The 14,820-nt window shown below is 41.9% G+C and overlaps 5 protein-coding genes across 7 annotated transcripts; 4 read left to right on the top strand and 1 right to left on the bottom strand.

Annotated features, from left to right (window-relative positions):
- Positions 1-36: 36 nt before the first annotated feature.
- Positions 37-1,119, top strand: LOC116916131 (progranulin). The gene is made up of 4 exons (XM_032921330.2): positions 37-325; positions 400-554; positions 649-804; positions 905-1,119. Exons 1-4 carry the CDS (start codon positions 166-168, stop codon positions 1,019-1,021), a joined length of 588 nt encoding a protein of 195 aa, XP_032777221.2. The 5' UTR covers positions 37-165; the 3' UTR covers positions 1,022-1,119.
- On the bottom strand, positions 1,056-7,409 carry LOC116916124 (E3 ubiquitin-protein ligase HECW2). 2 transcript variants are annotated; one of them, XM_032921321.2, is made up of 6 exons: positions 7,186-7,409; positions 6,294-6,471; positions 2,476-4,742; positions 2,292-2,405; positions 1,469-2,220; positions 1,056-1,400 (listed from the first exon to the last, which is right to left on the bottom strand). In XM_032921321.2, the coding sequence occupies exons 2-6, from the start codon at positions 6,466-6,468 to the stop codon at positions 1,289-1,291; spliced, it is 3,420 nt and encodes a 1,139-aa protein (XP_032777212.2). In that variant the 5' UTR covers positions 6,469-6,471; positions 7,186-7,409; the 3' UTR covers positions 1,056-1,288. The 2 variants fall into 2 exon arrangements, with proteins under 2 accessions (XP_032777212.2, XP_045025885.1); XM_045169950.1 differs by lacking the exons at positions 6,294-6,471; positions 7,186-7,409 and adding an exon at positions 4,864-6,249.
- Positions 7,410-7,597: 188 nt separating this feature from the next.
- On the top strand, positions 7,598-12,529 carry LOC116916128 (protein RRNAD1). Of its 2 annotated transcripts, none has more exons than XM_045169955.1 (5): positions 7,598-7,709; positions 10,941-11,162; positions 11,243-11,452; positions 11,524-12,100; positions 12,160-12,529. In XM_045169955.1, the coding sequence occupies exons 2-5, from the start codon at positions 10,953-10,955 to the stop codon at positions 12,504-12,506; spliced, it is 1,344 nt and encodes a 447-aa protein (XP_045025890.1). In that variant the 5' UTR covers positions 7,598-7,709; positions 10,941-10,952; the 3' UTR covers positions 12,507-12,529. The 2 variants fall into 2 exon arrangements, with proteins under 2 accessions (XP_045025890.1, XP_045025889.1); XM_045169954.1 differs by having other exon boundaries at positions 12,157-12,529.
- On the top strand, positions 7,634-10,915 carry LOC116916125 (presequence protease, mitochondrial). The gene has a single exon (XM_032921322.2). It carries the CDS (start codon positions 7,749-7,751, stop codon positions 10,803-10,805), a length of 3,057 nt encoding a protein of 1,018 aa, XP_032777213.2. The 5' UTR covers positions 7,634-7,748; the 3' UTR covers positions 10,806-10,915.
- A 228-nt stretch (positions 12,530-12,757) lies between the features above and the next one.
- On the top strand, positions 12,758-14,807 carry LOC116916130 (uricase). The gene is made up of 8 exons (XM_032921329.2): positions 12,758-12,896; positions 13,392-13,454; positions 13,522-13,635; positions 13,692-13,958; positions 14,015-14,104; positions 14,164-14,257; positions 14,324-14,447; positions 14,512-14,807. The coding sequence occupies exons 2-8, from the start codon at positions 13,421-13,423 to the stop codon at positions 14,677-14,679; spliced, it is 891 nt and encodes a 296-aa protein (XP_032777220.1). The 5' UTR covers positions 12,758-12,896; positions 13,392-13,420; the 3' UTR covers positions 14,680-14,807.
- The last annotated feature ends 13 nt before the right edge of the window (positions 14,808-14,820 follow it).

Below are 14,820 nucleotides of genomic sequence, written 5' to 3'. Positions count from 1 at the left end.
TTATACGGATGACGTGTGATCTGTTGAATATCCCGATTTCCGCTGTCTGGCAACGCCTTCTTGTTTTTGAAATTCTCTTGAAACATTTTAAAAGAAGTAAATGTCATTCAGAGTTGGAATTCGATAGATAAAAGTTATCATTCAGTTGTCACAAGCATTATTGACATGGGGAGAAAATTAGGTGTTTTGTTGTCTTGTTGTCTGATCGCGATTTATACGGTGACCGTACAGTCATACGATAAAGAATTTATCCTAACCAATGGTATGCATAATGGGTGGGAACATGCGAGCACGGACTTCTTAAGAAATAGAGTTGTGTGCCCAGGTGAAATCTTGCTGACATGTGTTTTCAGTGTTTTCAAATATGTAATTTGCTTCTAATGTGTTTTGTATTTTTAGGAGAAAACAACCAAACCTGTGCAGATGGGTACACCTGCTGTGTGAGCCCTTCTGGTGATTATGCTTGTTGTCCACATGAAAATGCAGTATGTTGCACAGACCACATCCATTGTTGTCCCAAGGGTTCTTCCTGTGATGCTGGCAGATGCAAAAAAGTATGACATGTATTTAAATAATGCACTAGCAAGTTTCACATGACAGTTTATGAGGAACTGTCTTATTCATGAGTAAAATACCTGCTGGTTCCAGGATGTTTCAACTTCAAACTCGGTGGAAATCATCACAAACAGTATTCAGCAAACAAAACGTTCCATTTGTCCAGGGGATGAGTTTCAATGCCCTCTGGAAACAACTTGCTGCAAGCTCTCTGGTGGAAAGTTGTATGGGTGTTGCCCCTTTGAGGAGGTACGTAATTAGTATTTTTTTTAATTCTTAATTTCCAATATGTTTCAAATTGTATTCATTGTTTCTTTTTAACATATATTATGATTTTTAAAAAACCAAGGCTTTGTGTTGTCCTGATGAACTTCACTGCTGTCCAAAAGGATTTGTATGTAGTTCTGATGCTACATGTATCCGTAGCAATTCTACTATGTCATTCCCAAATTATGATCTGAACTGAATCTGTTTAATAAAGACACCTACTCAAGAACATATTTATGCATTTAAATTCACAATGTATTGTTTCGGCACTGGAATAAATCCATCATTCAAATGACACCAGCTTTCTCAACAACTTTCTTGGGTGTCGAAAATAAACATGGAGCGCTGACTAGGACGGTACCGGTCATCGCTAACAGCTGTTGGTACTGGGTCTTGGCACTGCATGTTATTTACAACATAAACAAAAATGGACGTAAATAGGAGTAAGGAGAACAGATGTGCTTTATTATTCAATTCCAAATGAACTGGTCTCTTCAACTGCGAGGAGTAGTTTTTCGTACAGTACTTCTGCACTCTCGTATGGAGGTAAATCCAATCGATTGAAACAGGTATGAGCCCTAAATAGCGAGGAAAAACATAAGTTAGACTACCATAAATGAATGGTTTGATTCTTGCAATACCCTACCTTGGAAGGCTGACAGGTTGCCCCCACTTTTCTATGCAAAATTGGCGAGGTCCTGTACTTCCACGCAATGACGCAAATCCTTCGAATGGAATGCTTGACGTACCCGTTACAAACTGTAAAAGGCGAAGTCTCTGCTCATTGGTGAAGCGGTCGATGGCTTCCCAGAACCATTTGATGACATCGTGTTGATCGTGATAACCTGAACGATACTCGGTATTCTTTCGCCAGTCCGTCACGTCGATTTCCGCTGTTCCGGCAAGTACCAGTTCCATTTCACGAGCGTCAAAAATTGAAACTAACCGAGGGTCAAGGACTTCGTAGAAACCTCGGACTAGAGATTGTACTTGGTCGGCTACACCTCGATCTAGTCTCCATCGAATCATGCGTTCTATGTAATCTTTCTTGTTCTTCTCCGTCACAGGAAGGTTACGGCCGTTGGCTTTTAGCTCGCGTTCCACATGTTGCCCACCAATATCTTCGGTAACTGCAAACGTCAATTCCAGATCAGACGAAAGATGGTTCAGGTCTGTTTCTTTCATCCACTGAAGGGACTGGTGGAATTCGGAATCGAGCGATTCCACGTCGCTCAAATCGACTGGCAATCGCAAAAGACTCTTGTAGAAAGGCCGGGTGAAGAATACGTCTAAAAGGTACTGATGAACTAAAGCCAATCCTAGAATTCGGCCACAAAATCGAAACCATTCATGATGATTTTCGACGAAAGTAGACATCGGCGACACCTGCACAGTGTACTGTATCAAGAAAAATGAAAATGAGACGTGCTTTTTTTGTAAAAATGAGAACAAAATATGTTTTTGCATACCGTATCATTGGCTGAATATTCAAACAACCCATAATAAGGATTAAACATTTGCCGAGAGATTAAAAAGAAAAATTCTCTGGATGGTCCACCGTAATCGAGACCTTCTTCTCCAAGCTATCAAACAAAAACAAAAATTCCAATGTTAGTTGAGTTTTTCATCGAAAGAATAAAATGAATTGCTTACAAAGCTAATTTGAAGTTTGTATCGTTGCATTTCCTTTTTGGAGGCTGACATAATTTTCGTGTATGCATCTTCTAACAGATGAGTTCGTCTGACAGGAATTTTGAATTTGTTTGGGCCTTGGCCATAGCCTTTTGATTCAAGTTTGCGGTAAAACTGTCGCAATTTGGCTTCGAAATCACGTTGGCCCTGACGGGCTGGTAGTCGAACAGAACGAACGGGGGCAGGAGAGTCGTGTGAAGAAGATGCTGACCCGTTGAAACTCGTTGCGTTCATCTCCTGATTGCTGCTGGCCGTAGGGTTCGGGGGGACGTAAGACATGATTTCATTTTCAAACAAACTCAAAACAATCGTAAGATCGACAAGATCTTCCCCGACGAGACGATCTAATGCCGACGTGCCTTCAGATCTGACACGATTGACAGCATCGCGCAATCGATTGTTCCGACTGAAATCCGGATATCTCTCTTTCAAAATGTGTCCGATATTTGGTTGGCGAAGAAATCCTACAACTTTCTCGTTATAAGCTGTTGGAATGGTCGGCTCGAACGGCGGAGCCGTAGCAACTGCCCCTTGACTTCCTGTGGCTGTTGGCAACGGCAAAGGAGGTCGAGGAGGTGGTACGGGAGCTCTTCCGGAATCTGATTGATCGTCGGCAGTCACAGACTGCAATGGAGCGCTGATCAATTGCGGCAATCTCGGATCAATATACCATGTCGATTTGTTTTGATGATCCACATAAAAAGGTCGACCGTGCTTGTCGAGTCGAGCTTCCCATCCGGACGGAAGCGGTCGTGAAGCCTCGGCGAATAAATTCAATAGCGTCACTATTTCACGGTTATGCTGATAACGTTCAAAGCACGAGGGATCCCTCCACACTTTAGATAATAATTGCCTAATGGCTGGATTGCGATTGTACAGTCGTAACGCTTCTTCGTTGTTATGTAAAAGAGAAAAGAAATCCGGTCTCGTGACGAACCGCAATGCCGGCGAATTCGGCAAATCCGCTGCGGCAACCGTAGCGGATGCAGTTTCCGTTGGCACTTGTGGTCTTGGCTGAGGCTCGGCTTCTGCCGGAGTTGCATTTGTTTCTTCTCTTTGGCGTCGATTGATTGTCCTGCGGATACTCTGATATCGTCGATCCAGCTGCTGACGCCAAATATCATTGCTGGCCTCTGCGGTAGCTGATTCAGCGACTGTGGACTCATCGGTCGCCTTTGGCCGTTGCCAAGAAGTCGTTTTGGTACGATGGTCTATGTAAAACACTCTTCCGTGGCTGTCCGTACGAGCCTCCCACATTGGCGGTAACGGCTCCTCATCCGTGCTGTTGGATTGAATTTTTTGGAAGCGCGTACGATGCGGAAGAGTGGAGATGGTCGGCAATAATTGCTGCCGAACAATCTGCGATGAGGAGGAACTAGCATCGGTGAGCAGCGTTGTCATCGATGCGGCTCTGTTCTGACTGTTACGAATGCTCAGTTCCGGACTAGTGGATGCAATTCGTTTCGGAAGGGCTGGAGGAAGTAGCTGATGGCTTACACAACGAGCAGGCAACTGCGGAGGTAAATGTTGATTTTCTTCGATTGGCTGATTATCACTCACATCTGTGTCTGATGTTTTGATTCGAGGTGGTGGAGGTGGTGGCGGACACGAGCTCAAATTGACAAGCTCTTCATCCGAGGGAGAAAAAGCCGAGCATTGGATCGCCTCCAATTTGAATACATCGTCAGTCTCCGCTTGCGTCGGCGGAGATGATGATTCACTGCTACTCTGAATCAAACTACTGCTACTGTAGCTGAGCAACGCATTGGTTCGAGTCAAAGGCTTGTGCGAATTGTTCGTGGTGGTGGGCGTGTTGCGAGGCGGAAGAGGCGGAGGCTGAGCACCATTAACGGTCTCTTGGTGACCACACGGACGCGGATAAAGGGTTTCATAAATGGGCTCACATCCGCTTCGATCGAAATGATAGACACTTTCACCCGTGATTTTCATCCACAACGGTGAATACAGATGTTGGTCATCGCCTAGATACGAGGCAGCCACGCGAGCCATTTCCTTGTCCACATCCGGATTACTTTGAATCGATTCAAAAAAATCGCTAATGCATAAAGTCTCTGATTCAACAAGAGGCTTTTTCGTCTCTCCGGATACGTAAAAGAATTGGATGGAATGGACGGCACGATCCAGTTTGTTGACATTGAAGGACCACAGCAAGTGACCTCGTGGTGTGGCTTGTTGGCAACTCATTCGGTCGAAACTTTTAAGGTCATCTGTGGAATAATTATCAAATTATCTTTAATACATTATACACTATGTCTCTTTTAATTCCAAACATAATGAAACGGGGTACAAAAGTTGACCATTATCAACGGAAGTTGAATCAAGTTTTACCTGAACGTGGAATGACTCAGCAATGACTAGTTGTCAAGTTGAGGTCGCATACTGATGAACAAACGAAATAAATAACAAGAACATTGGAAAGGGGGGCTTCTGTGTACCCTTTCATACGAATGCTCTTCAGGCTAACGGTGGAAGAAGACTAAACACTACTTTCCAAAAGTATGGCTTAAAACGTACCCAAAAATGTTGCCAACACACATACACGGTGGAGGAGGAGGTGGGACGAGGGGGCACGGTTATTGAAGCGCCCACTGCTGTGGGAGGGGATATTCAAACTTAACTAAAGGAAGCTGAGATTGTTGACGAAGCATATCTTTTCAAAGAAACCGACGAATAGAACCACATGGGATATTCACCCATGAACTAGTAAAAGAAAAACAGATGGAAACTCTTCCGTGCCTACCTCCGCTCAGCCACTCCCACTTTCAACCCCCCTCCATCCGCTTCCTTCCCCTACAATCCTATTAGCCTCTCTCGGAAAAGAAAAAAAGAGGTTTTAATATGTTTAGTCAAATCGAAACAGCGGGGCAGTTCTCGAATAATAGCACAACTTTTTATAAAATTTATGCTACACATTTATGGTTCAATAATAATCAAAAACTGTGATAACGCTCAATTCCGAAAATTTGGCAATCGTTTTTCCCATCTTTTCAACACAACTGAAAGGAAATATCCGCGGGCAAGCTTAAAACGCTCCCAGAAGGTGCGATTTTTTCAAAAAGAACAATAAGACGATAAATCGACGCTAATGAGGGAGAGATTGGACTTTACAATGGCTTGACAAGTTGCTTCGCGAATAGGAAAAAGAAAACGGGTCGACAATCCATTGTTTTGTAGCTGTCTTTCGCCCATCATAGAGCTTTGTCTCCATTTTTTTCTCTTTCCTATTTTTGACGACTGAATCCGTTTCCGGTCGACAAGCTAGGGTTTGTCATGAATGACGGGTAGCATTTGGAAAGGGAAAGAACCGGCCATTGCACAGGGGGGCCAGGTGTTAAGCAGTGCAGTATTGTGGAAACGGGAAGTTTCCATTTCCGGCTGCGCAGAAGCACACTTCCGGACCAGCGGAAGTTTCGTCGAGGGAAACTAATAACTTCCCTTTTAGTTTTCCCCAGTTCAATTTGTCTACTGTTTATGTAGGGAGAACGGAAATGATCTTATTTATATATACGGTGCAGCCCAGTTTCCAGAATCTACGGATGGGCTAACTTGCAAAAAACCATTACAGTCAACGTCCCATGTCGGGCAGAGTCCCATAATAAGTTCTTGTTCCCGTATGACCGATATAACGAGAAGATATGCGTGACGGACACAAAAAAACCCACATCCTTCTTGAAGAGTAATAAAAATAGTAATAAAAACAATTGATGTTGCGGAAATATGGCTAAAGAATGATGCGATAGCAAATAAAATATTTTTACCTTCAACGTGGACGGCGATGAAATCAGTATCGTGGACTAAATGATGGTCGTGAATGTTCCACGAAAGCATGAAGTTATACTGAACGCCCGGTGGTGGGTCAACATTACGAATGCGCGGGTACGAACCGTAGTCCAAGAATCGTATCCTCAAATACGTGTCATCGCATTCGATCATTTCCTGTTGAAATGTCGTAATTCAGGAAAATTATTTAGAAATGACCCCTTTAGCAACGTGCGTAAATTCCAGTCACGTTACGAACAGCATTGCTAAAACACCGATATTAGAAAGTGGCCAGGAATTTTCCTTAAATGGCAATTCTACACATCCTAAAGGTATAACACTCCATCTTCGTTTGTGTCAACGTTTTTGAATTATTCTTTTTCTCTTGTTTACCCATGAAAATGCAACTCTTTTGTAGATAAATAAATGTAAGCAAAATTTATCGTGATTTTTATGAATGATATGAATAACTTTTAAAGATACTAATAGTTGATTTACAAGATGTGAAGAAAGTGATTAAAAATTACATCTTGTCAAAATTTACGGCGCTACTGGTTACAACAGGCACACAGCAGTAGATAAGAAAATCTTGCTGATTAAATAATGTTGAAAAAGATTTTTTGTCTTATTTTTTTTTCTAGTTTGGACACTTGTACCCCCTTTTTTAAGCTTTTAACGTGAGGGTAATGGTGGAGAGGGCGACTGTACGCAGAAGGGGGAGGATCTCGAAAGAGGATTTGATGTTAGAACGCGTAGCTTTACGTCAAGGAAAAAACTCTGAATTATAACATGGGTAATAAAAGCCAAAAAGTAACGAGATTATAAAAAGTTATTTTGTTTAAGCTATTGGAAAGCTGGTTATTGTAAGGAATATGTTTCTTTTGAACTTACAGAAGGGCGTCTTGGCACACCCTGTTACGATTTTTGACACGAACTTGAAATATTGGTTGTTGACAGCTACAGGGCTCGTTTAAACAGAGAATTGGCTAAACGTATCACGACATTGGAATCAAACAAAACACAAATAGTGAGCACAAAGTATAATAGAAAATAACTGTCGAATACGAAACATTCAGAAATCAGATTCAGATGCCAAACTTTAACTGACGAAAGAGTCATCTGGCGGAGAGTCATGACTCATGAGTGAACTTGGCTAATTTGCGTTAACTTTTTCCTTATTATTTCTTTTTTTAACAAAGCCTACTTGTATCAAAATAGATTTATTTTTTAATTTTTTTTATATTTTGAGAAGATAACACAAAAATGTTAAGAAATAATGAGAAATGACGCAAGCGGTCGGCAATCTTGCCTACAGTTTTTGGAGCTAACTACAAGCAGACGAGTTTAATTGTAAGCAAACGTGAGACAATCAGACAAATAAAAAATTTACCGTGTCATTTTCTAAGAGGAAACAGGTTAGATACTAAACTTTAACCATCTTATTATACCTAAACATGGGTTATAGTCATTTGCTTAACTCGTTAAACCGTCTCAAAGTTCCAGCAAATCGAGTATTAAAATGTTTTAGCTCAAACAAGCGAGCCGTCTCTTCCGTTTTAACCAACACAAATGAAGCCAAAGTAAAAGTCGGAATAAATGATATTTCAGTTGGCTCAGAGTATGAAGGTTTTGAGGTTAAATCAATTCAAGAAGTGCAAGATCTTGCCCTGACTGCTGTCCGACTCACTCATCAGAAAACAGGAGCAGATTACCTGCACATTGCTAGAGAGGACTCTAATAATGTTTTCTGCGTGGGATTTCGAACTACCCCTAAAGATTCAACAGGAGTCTCCCACATCCTTGAGCACACAGCTTTGTGTGGAAGCAAAAAGTATCCAGCAAGGGATCCTTTCTTTAAAATGTTGAACAGATCATTGTCAACATTCATGAATGCCATGACTGGGCCTGACTACACCATTTACCCATTTTCCAGTCAAAACTCAAAAGATTTCAAGAACCTTTTGTCTGTCTACTTGGATGCTGTATTTTACCCCAAGCTACGAGAATTGGATTTTCTTCAGGAAGGTTGGAGACTTGAAAATGAGAATCCTCTATCGCAAGATACCCCTCTACAATTTAAAGGAGTTGTCTTTAATGAAATGAAAGGAGCTTTCTCTGACCCTTCATATGGACTAAATCAACATCTTGTAAGAAACCTGCTACCAAGCCACACCTATGGAAATTGCTCTGGAGGTGATCCTCTCAAAATCTTGGATTTAACATGGCAGCAATTAAAAGATTTTCATGCAAAACATTACCACCCCAGCAACTCTAGGTTTTACACTTATGGTGACATGCCTCTGAGAGACCATTTGCAATTCATCAATCAAAACTACTTAAAAAGCTTTGAGCAAATCTCACCCAGCGAAGAAGTTCCAAACGAGAAACGTTGGGTCCAACCTCGGCGAATCAGTGTCGACGCACGAGAAGATCCGTTCGCACCGAACCCTGAGAAACAAGCCTCAGCTGTTGTTAGTTACGTTCTTGCAGATATCAACGATTTGTACGAGACGTTCGTGTTACAAATTTTAAGCGAACTTCTCACCGGAGGACCTAACTCGCCCTTTTACCGCAATTTGCTTGAGCCGAATATCGGTACGGGTTACTCGCCCGTCACGGGATTTGACAGTCACACAAAAGATACCACTTTTACTATTGGCTTGCAGGGCGTTCACACCAACGACGTTGAAAAAGTATTGGCGATCATCCGCTCTACATTTGAAGAGGTTGTCCGAACTGGTTTCCCCGCTGAACGAATCGACGCTGTTCTTCATTCAATCGAGCTGGCCGTGAAGCACCAAACTTCAAACTTTGGTCTTTCGATGGCTATGAATCTGACACCTCTTTGGAACCATGGAAGTGATCCTGTTGAAGCGTTGTATATCAATTCAAAAGTGGAAAAATTCCGTCAAAATCTGCGTGACAATCCCGACTATTTGAAGAACAAAGTCCGCCAGTATTTCGTCGACAACACGCATAAGCTAGTAGCAGTTATGCAACCGGACAAGGACTTTGAAACGAAATTGGAACAACAAGAAAAAACTATACTCGAGGCCAAATGTGGCACCTTGACCGATGAAGACAAGGCTTCCATTTTCACCAAAAATCAAGAGCTTCTTGCCATGCAGAGCAAAGTGAATGACACTGAATGTTTACCAACACTCCATCTCAGCGATATTTCCAGTCAAGCGGAACAAGTGAAGTTGGATCATGTGAAAATACTTGGAGTTCCTCTTCAAGTAGCTGTGCAGCCAACTAACGGCATAACATACTTTCATGGCGTGTTAAACACCGCAGACTTGCCGGACAAGTTGAAAATTCATTTGCCTTTGTTCGCTATGGCTGCCACAAAAATGGGTGCTGGAGATATGGATTATCGTCAGCTGGATCAACAGATCGAACATAAAACTGGCGGACTCTGTTTCGGCATGCACCTAACTGAAGGGCCTGGCTCCGTCCGCTCTTTTGAACAGGGAATTCAATTTTCGTCCCACTGCCTAGATCGAAATCTTCCCGACATGTTCCAGTTATGGCAGTCCGTGTTTAACCGACTTCGCCTAGTAGACGAGAATCGATTGGAGACTCTCATCCGAAATTTAGTAGGAGACTTGGGTAATAGTCTTACCCACTCTGGGCATCACTACGCCATGACTCACGCTGCATCCTCCCTCACGCCAACAGCCCACCTCAAAGAGTTGGACGAAGGAGTGACGTACATCAGGAGGGTAAAAGCCATAGCTGAAACCAATCAGTTTGAACCGCTGCTCGAATGCATGCGTGACATTGCCAGTCATTTACTAGTTAAAAACAATATGAGATGTGCCCTGAACGTGACGTCCGATTCACGAGAAGAGGCTGTTAAGCAATTAGAAGGATTTGTGTCTTCAGTCAAGGGATCACCTGTCGACCAAGATGTGTGGACCGTTGATAATGAATTCCAACCCAGTGTCCAGCGCAGCCATTACGTATTGCCCGTTCCTGTGAATTTTACCTCTAAAGTTCTCCCTGGTGCTTCGTACTTGTCGCCGGATTTCGCTCCGCTCCGGGTACTCGCTGGAATCATGTCGTCTAAATTCTTGCATCCTGAAATCCGAGAAAAGGGTGGAGCTTACGGAGGTGGAGCCAGCGCATCCGCTACTGGACTCTTTTCTTTCTATTCGTATCGCGATCCGAAATCTTTCGAAACCATCGACACATTCGATCGTGCTGTCGAATGGGCCATAAAGGCCGACTACAACGATGAAGCCATTAAAGAAGCCAAACTTCGAGTGTTCCAAAAAATCGATGCCCCAACTCCACCGTCTGGCAAAGGAATGCGTCTCTTCCTCAGTCATATCAGTGACGAGCAATTTGCTGCTCATCGCCAGCAATTGGTTAATGTAACCAAAGATGACCTGGTCCGAGTTTGCCAAGAGTATCTTCGTCAACCAGCCGTCCAGGGTGTCACCATAATCGGCCCACCCAACGACACAACAGCCAGAGATTCCTCGTGGAACGTGGAATTCTCTTAGTTTCTTAGTGAAATTTGTTGAATTAGAAAACATAACCTAGTTTTTTTGTTTAAACGTATATTGTGTTCTATTCTTGAGAACTGTTCCAAAATAAACTCTTGATGTTCGAGCATGATCTTGTCATTCTTTTATTAGGTATCGTTCGTCATGGAATTCTTGAATGGGCAGTTTGAACGAGATGACGTCTATTTTCGCGAGACGATGCAACTTTTGTCAGACTTTAATTGGATCTACAAGTGTCGCAATACTGACATTATAGCCGATGGCATTTTACATTTCATTCCGGCCGATTGGATTCCCATTTTACAACTGAATTGCTTTGAAAATATCCAAATGGCCATCAAGGGTGAAATCAATGTAATTTGCTAACTTGTACAAGTATATCGTCCAAATTTGCAAAGTAATTTACTCGAGATCATATCGTTTTGTTTGCTTAGCTTTCATGGCCGCTGGATCTTACGAAGTTTGTGATAAGTTGCTGGCGTCTTTCTTTAAGAATAAACTTGGCTCAAAAAGAAGAAGCCCTTTCAAAATGGAAAAAAGTTAATCCGAAAAAAATTCACGAGGTCGTGAACTTCTCTCAACTTATCGGCAAAAAATGTGCAGAAAAAGAAATCAAACATGTTGTTGACATTGGAGCTGGTCTGGTATGTTCAAAAAGGGATCGATTTTGCATAAAAAAAGTTAAGAAATTCACCGTTCTTATATCGATTTTCAGGGCTATTTAGATAAGGAACTATCTGATCGTTGTGACCTCCACGTCCTAGGACTGGAACGAGATGCTTATCGAGTTTTGGCGGCCAGTCAACGTGCAACTGCCGACACACCGGAAAATGTGCCAACTCGATGTCGTGCCATTTTTAAAGAATTGGCAGTAAAATCCGAAGATACTTTAGAAGACCAAATAGAATCTGTTGTTGCCAACTGGTTCGGTGAACTCAAAGTCGAGCACGAGCCATCCCCGCCTCTCTGCATGATTGGTTTACATTCCTGTGGCGATTTGAGCCCTATCATGATGAAATTATTTATGAACATCCGGCACTTCCATTCTCTCCTGCTAGTGTCGTGCTGCTATCATCGTATGGATTGGAAAAAGGAGCCGGTCGATGATAACTTATTTCCTCTCAGCAATAGCCTTAAAAGCAAACATTGTGAGCCGGAAGGCATTCAAAATCTCTTCCGTTTGGCCGCTCAGGAAACGCCAAATCACTGGATGCAGCAGAATACTTTAAACTGTAAACGCCAAGCACAACACACCTTTTACCGATCTCTAGTCCAACTTTATGCTAATCGAGGTTAAATTTTGCATTAATTCCTTCACGCTCGTGATTATGTTACTTGATTCTTTCAGAAGGAATTCAGCTGCTAAAACAGCAAAGGAAACCAGTCAAAATGCAAAACACATCCGATGGTTTTGAAGAGTACGTCGATCAGGCTATCCACGGATTCGGCTTACCAGGACAAGTAGCAGATCATCGACAGAAACTTTTAAACATTTACCATTCAAACGCGCATCTTTTAGCGGCACTGGAGACTCTTATTGTGTTGCAAGTGCTACTTCAACCGGTTGCTGAAGCGTTGATTCTCGTCGATCGAGTGGTTTATTTACGAGAGAACGGAATCGATGCTTCACTGCAACAAATATTTGATGATCGCATATCTCCACGTTGTTTTGTCACCCTGGCAGAGAAATCAAAATAATCATAAATTTTTCATAAATCTAATTCTTTATTCAAAGCGCATATTCATGTAAAGTAAGGCTAATAAGCGGAGGGAAAATAGTAAAATGGGTTGCCGAAACCTTCAGGTTACAGCCCATTTTAAACCCCTCCCAGTTTCGTCTAGCGCGCGCTACGTTTCATATGCGAATAAGAATAACTAAGGAACTTGATAACGGGAATATTGCCCTTACCTCTTCTCCTTTTTCTTCCTGCGGCTATGGGGAGGACAAACTTCAAAGTTCAATGAGTGGAAATCGGATCGAATCTCAGATACTTTCCACTTGTTGTCAACTAAAGTTCCATTGGACCTCTACCGTGGTTGTTTAAACTTGTCAGTACAGATTTGAATTCACTTTGCTTTCCTTTAAAGGTAAACATATTATACTAAACTACGTATATGTCTTTGTTTGACAGTGACACACATGTTTGACGATCTCGAGTGAATGACATAATTTTTGGTCTTTAAAATATCTCACTTTATTTATTTTTTATTTATTTATTTTTTAAGAAAATGTGTGGTTGTTTTTAGTAGTGTTCTGACAGTGCATACAACAGCCTTCATTTATCCCCAAGGCACCAACATACATGGGTGATTTAGTCAAGTCCATTGGCCTTCAGCTGTTTTTCTTTTTTCTTAATCGATATGTAAAATACTAGGACGAAAATATGTAATAATTATATTAGGCCTAGGTGGTGAACGATATCTTTTAGGGACATTGCATTAAGCATTGCGAGTAAAGCTTTCCAAATTTTTTAATAATATTTACAACGGCCTACGTGCTTCTCATCTGCATAAAATGTTATGTAAAAGTCACGTAGCACCACTGTTTCTCTATCCTTTATTCGGTCTTTGCGTTTTGAGAAGGTTAGTCCGAGCTATACAACCACTGAAGAATGTCGACTTACAAAATCGTGGATGACGCCTACGGTAAGGAACTCTGTTCTTCAATTTCGTTGATTGATGTAACTTTAAATGTATTCTTTTAACATGATAGGTAAGTCTGGTGTGAAATTGCTCCACATCAAACGCGAGGGCCCTGTCCATTCTATTCGTGAATTGGAGGTAAATACTCAGCTGACGCTGTCCTCTAAGAAAGACTACACCACAGGTAAACAATTGAATCTGATTTTAAATCTTTCGAATTCTGAAACGACTAATGTGCAGGTGATAATTCTGATATCGTCGCCACCGATTCGCAAAAGAACACGGTCTACCTGCTGGCTAAGAAACATGGTGTCAACAGTCCCGAAGAATTCGCCATTATCCTCAGTCGCCATTTCCTCAACACGTATAATCACGTACTGAAAGTACAAGTCCATATTGAGCTGTACCCTTGGCAGAGGGCGGAAATCGATGGAAAGAAACACAACCACGCGTTCGTGTTTACACCTGTTGCCGTTCGTGTTTGCACTGTTCGCATGGAAAGAAACGGTTGGTCAATTGTTGTGGCTTCTTCACCTTCAATATTTGATTGAACATTCGTGCAGGAGTACCGGTTGTCGAATCGGGATTAAAAGATCTGCGCGTACTGAAAACTACCCAATCGGCTTTTGTCAATTTCGTTGCCGATGATTACCGTAAATAAATTTGATTAAATCTCAGTTAATATTTGTTTAAATTCTACCTTGATTTATAGGCAGCCTGCCTGATGCCAGTGATCGTGTATTCAGTACGGTGATTACTTCGCGTTGGGTGTATTCGACCACCAATGTCGACTACTGCAAAGCTTGGTATCAATTTGCGATTACACGGAGCTATTTTTAAACAATTATGCTAATGTTCAATGTTACATGCAGGAACACAGTTAAGGATTCGATCCTTTCAGTGTTTTCGGGACCAGCGGATAAAGGTATTTTTTCACCATCAGTACAAAACACTTTACATCTGACGGAGAAATTAGTTCTGGATTCCATCCCTGAGGTACAGCAACTACGAATGTCTTATTTTACCTTTGTCGATTTAATAAATTTTTCAATGTTTTCAGATTAACTACATTGAAATGATATTGCCAAACAAGCACTACGTCAATGTAGACTTGTCGAAATTTAAGAACGTTGGATTTGCACACAACGATACGGTTCTGCAACCACTCGATAAGCCATCAGGAAATATTCGAGCTGCTTTGACTCGCACTTTGCCCTCTAAATTATAAACGTAACAAATCTGTGGTGACGTAGGGCGCAACAGCTCAATTGAATGTAAGAAAGTGGTGCCATTTTGAAAGGCATCTTGTTAGTCGTGCCGTTTCGATGGACAATACACTCTCCGTTCATCGCAAAATGCGCATTCTACT

This window comes from Daphnia magna, linkage group LG2, assembly GCF_020631705.1.
Source record: "Daphnia magna isolate NIES linkage group LG2, ASM2063170v1.1, whole genome shotgun sequence".
NCBI classification, from domain to species: Eukaryota; Metazoa; Arthropoda; class Branchiopoda; order Diplostraca; family Daphniidae; genus Daphnia; species Daphnia magna.
Note: the sequence above shows the minus strand (reverse complement) of the source record. Positions and strands in the feature narration are given on the sequence as shown.

Coding starts and splice junctions, on each gene's coding strand:
- LOC116916125 (XM_032921322.2), top strand. CDS start 7,749: ATGGGTTATAGTCATTTGCTTAACTCGTTAAACCGTCTCAAAGTTCCA.
- LOC116916130 (XM_032921329.2), top strand. CDS start 13,421: ATGTCGACTTACAAAATCGTGGATGACGCCTACG. Junction 13,455..13,521: donor AATCGTGGATGACGCCTACG/GTAAGGAACTCT, acceptor TTAACATGATAG/GTAAGTCTGGTGTGAAATTG. Junction 13,636..13,691: donor TAAGAAAGACTACACCACAG/GTAAACAATTGA, acceptor ACTAATGTGCAG/GTGATAATTCTGATATCGTC.
- LOC116916124 (XM_032921321.2), bottom strand. CDS start 6,468: ATGATCGAATGCGATGACACGTATTTGAGGATACGATTCTTGGACTAC. Junction 2,406..2,475: donor ACAAACTTCAAATTAGCTTT/GTAAGCAATTCA, acceptor TTTGTTTGATAG/CTTGGAGAAGAAGGTCTCGA. Junction 2,221..2,291: donor AATATTCAGCCAATGATACG/GTATGCAAAAAC, acceptor TTCTTGATACAG/TACACTGTGCAGGTGTCGCC.
- LOC116916131 (XM_032921330.2), top strand. CDS start 166: ATGGGGAGAAAATTAGGTGTTTTGTTGTCTTGTTGTCTGATCGCGATT. Junction 326..399: donor AAATAGAGTTGTGTGCCCAG/GTGAAATCTTGC, acceptor TTGTATTTTTAG/GAGAAAACAACCAAACCTGT. Junction 805..904: donor GGTGTTGCCCCTTTGAGGAG/GTACGTAATTAG, acceptor TAAAAAACCAAG/GCTTTGTGTTGTCCTGATGA.
- LOC116916128 (XM_045169954.1), top strand. CDS start 10,953: ATGGAATTCTTGAATGGGCAGTTTGAACGAGATGACGTCTATTTTCGC. Junction 11,163..11,242: donor CCATCAAGGGTGAAATCAAT/GTAATTTGCTAA, acceptor TTGTTTGCTTAG/CTTTCATGGCCGCTGGATCT. Junction 12,101..12,156: donor CCAACTTTATGCTAATCGAG/GTTAAATTTTGC, acceptor TGATTCTTTCAG/AAGGAATTCAGCTGCTAAAA.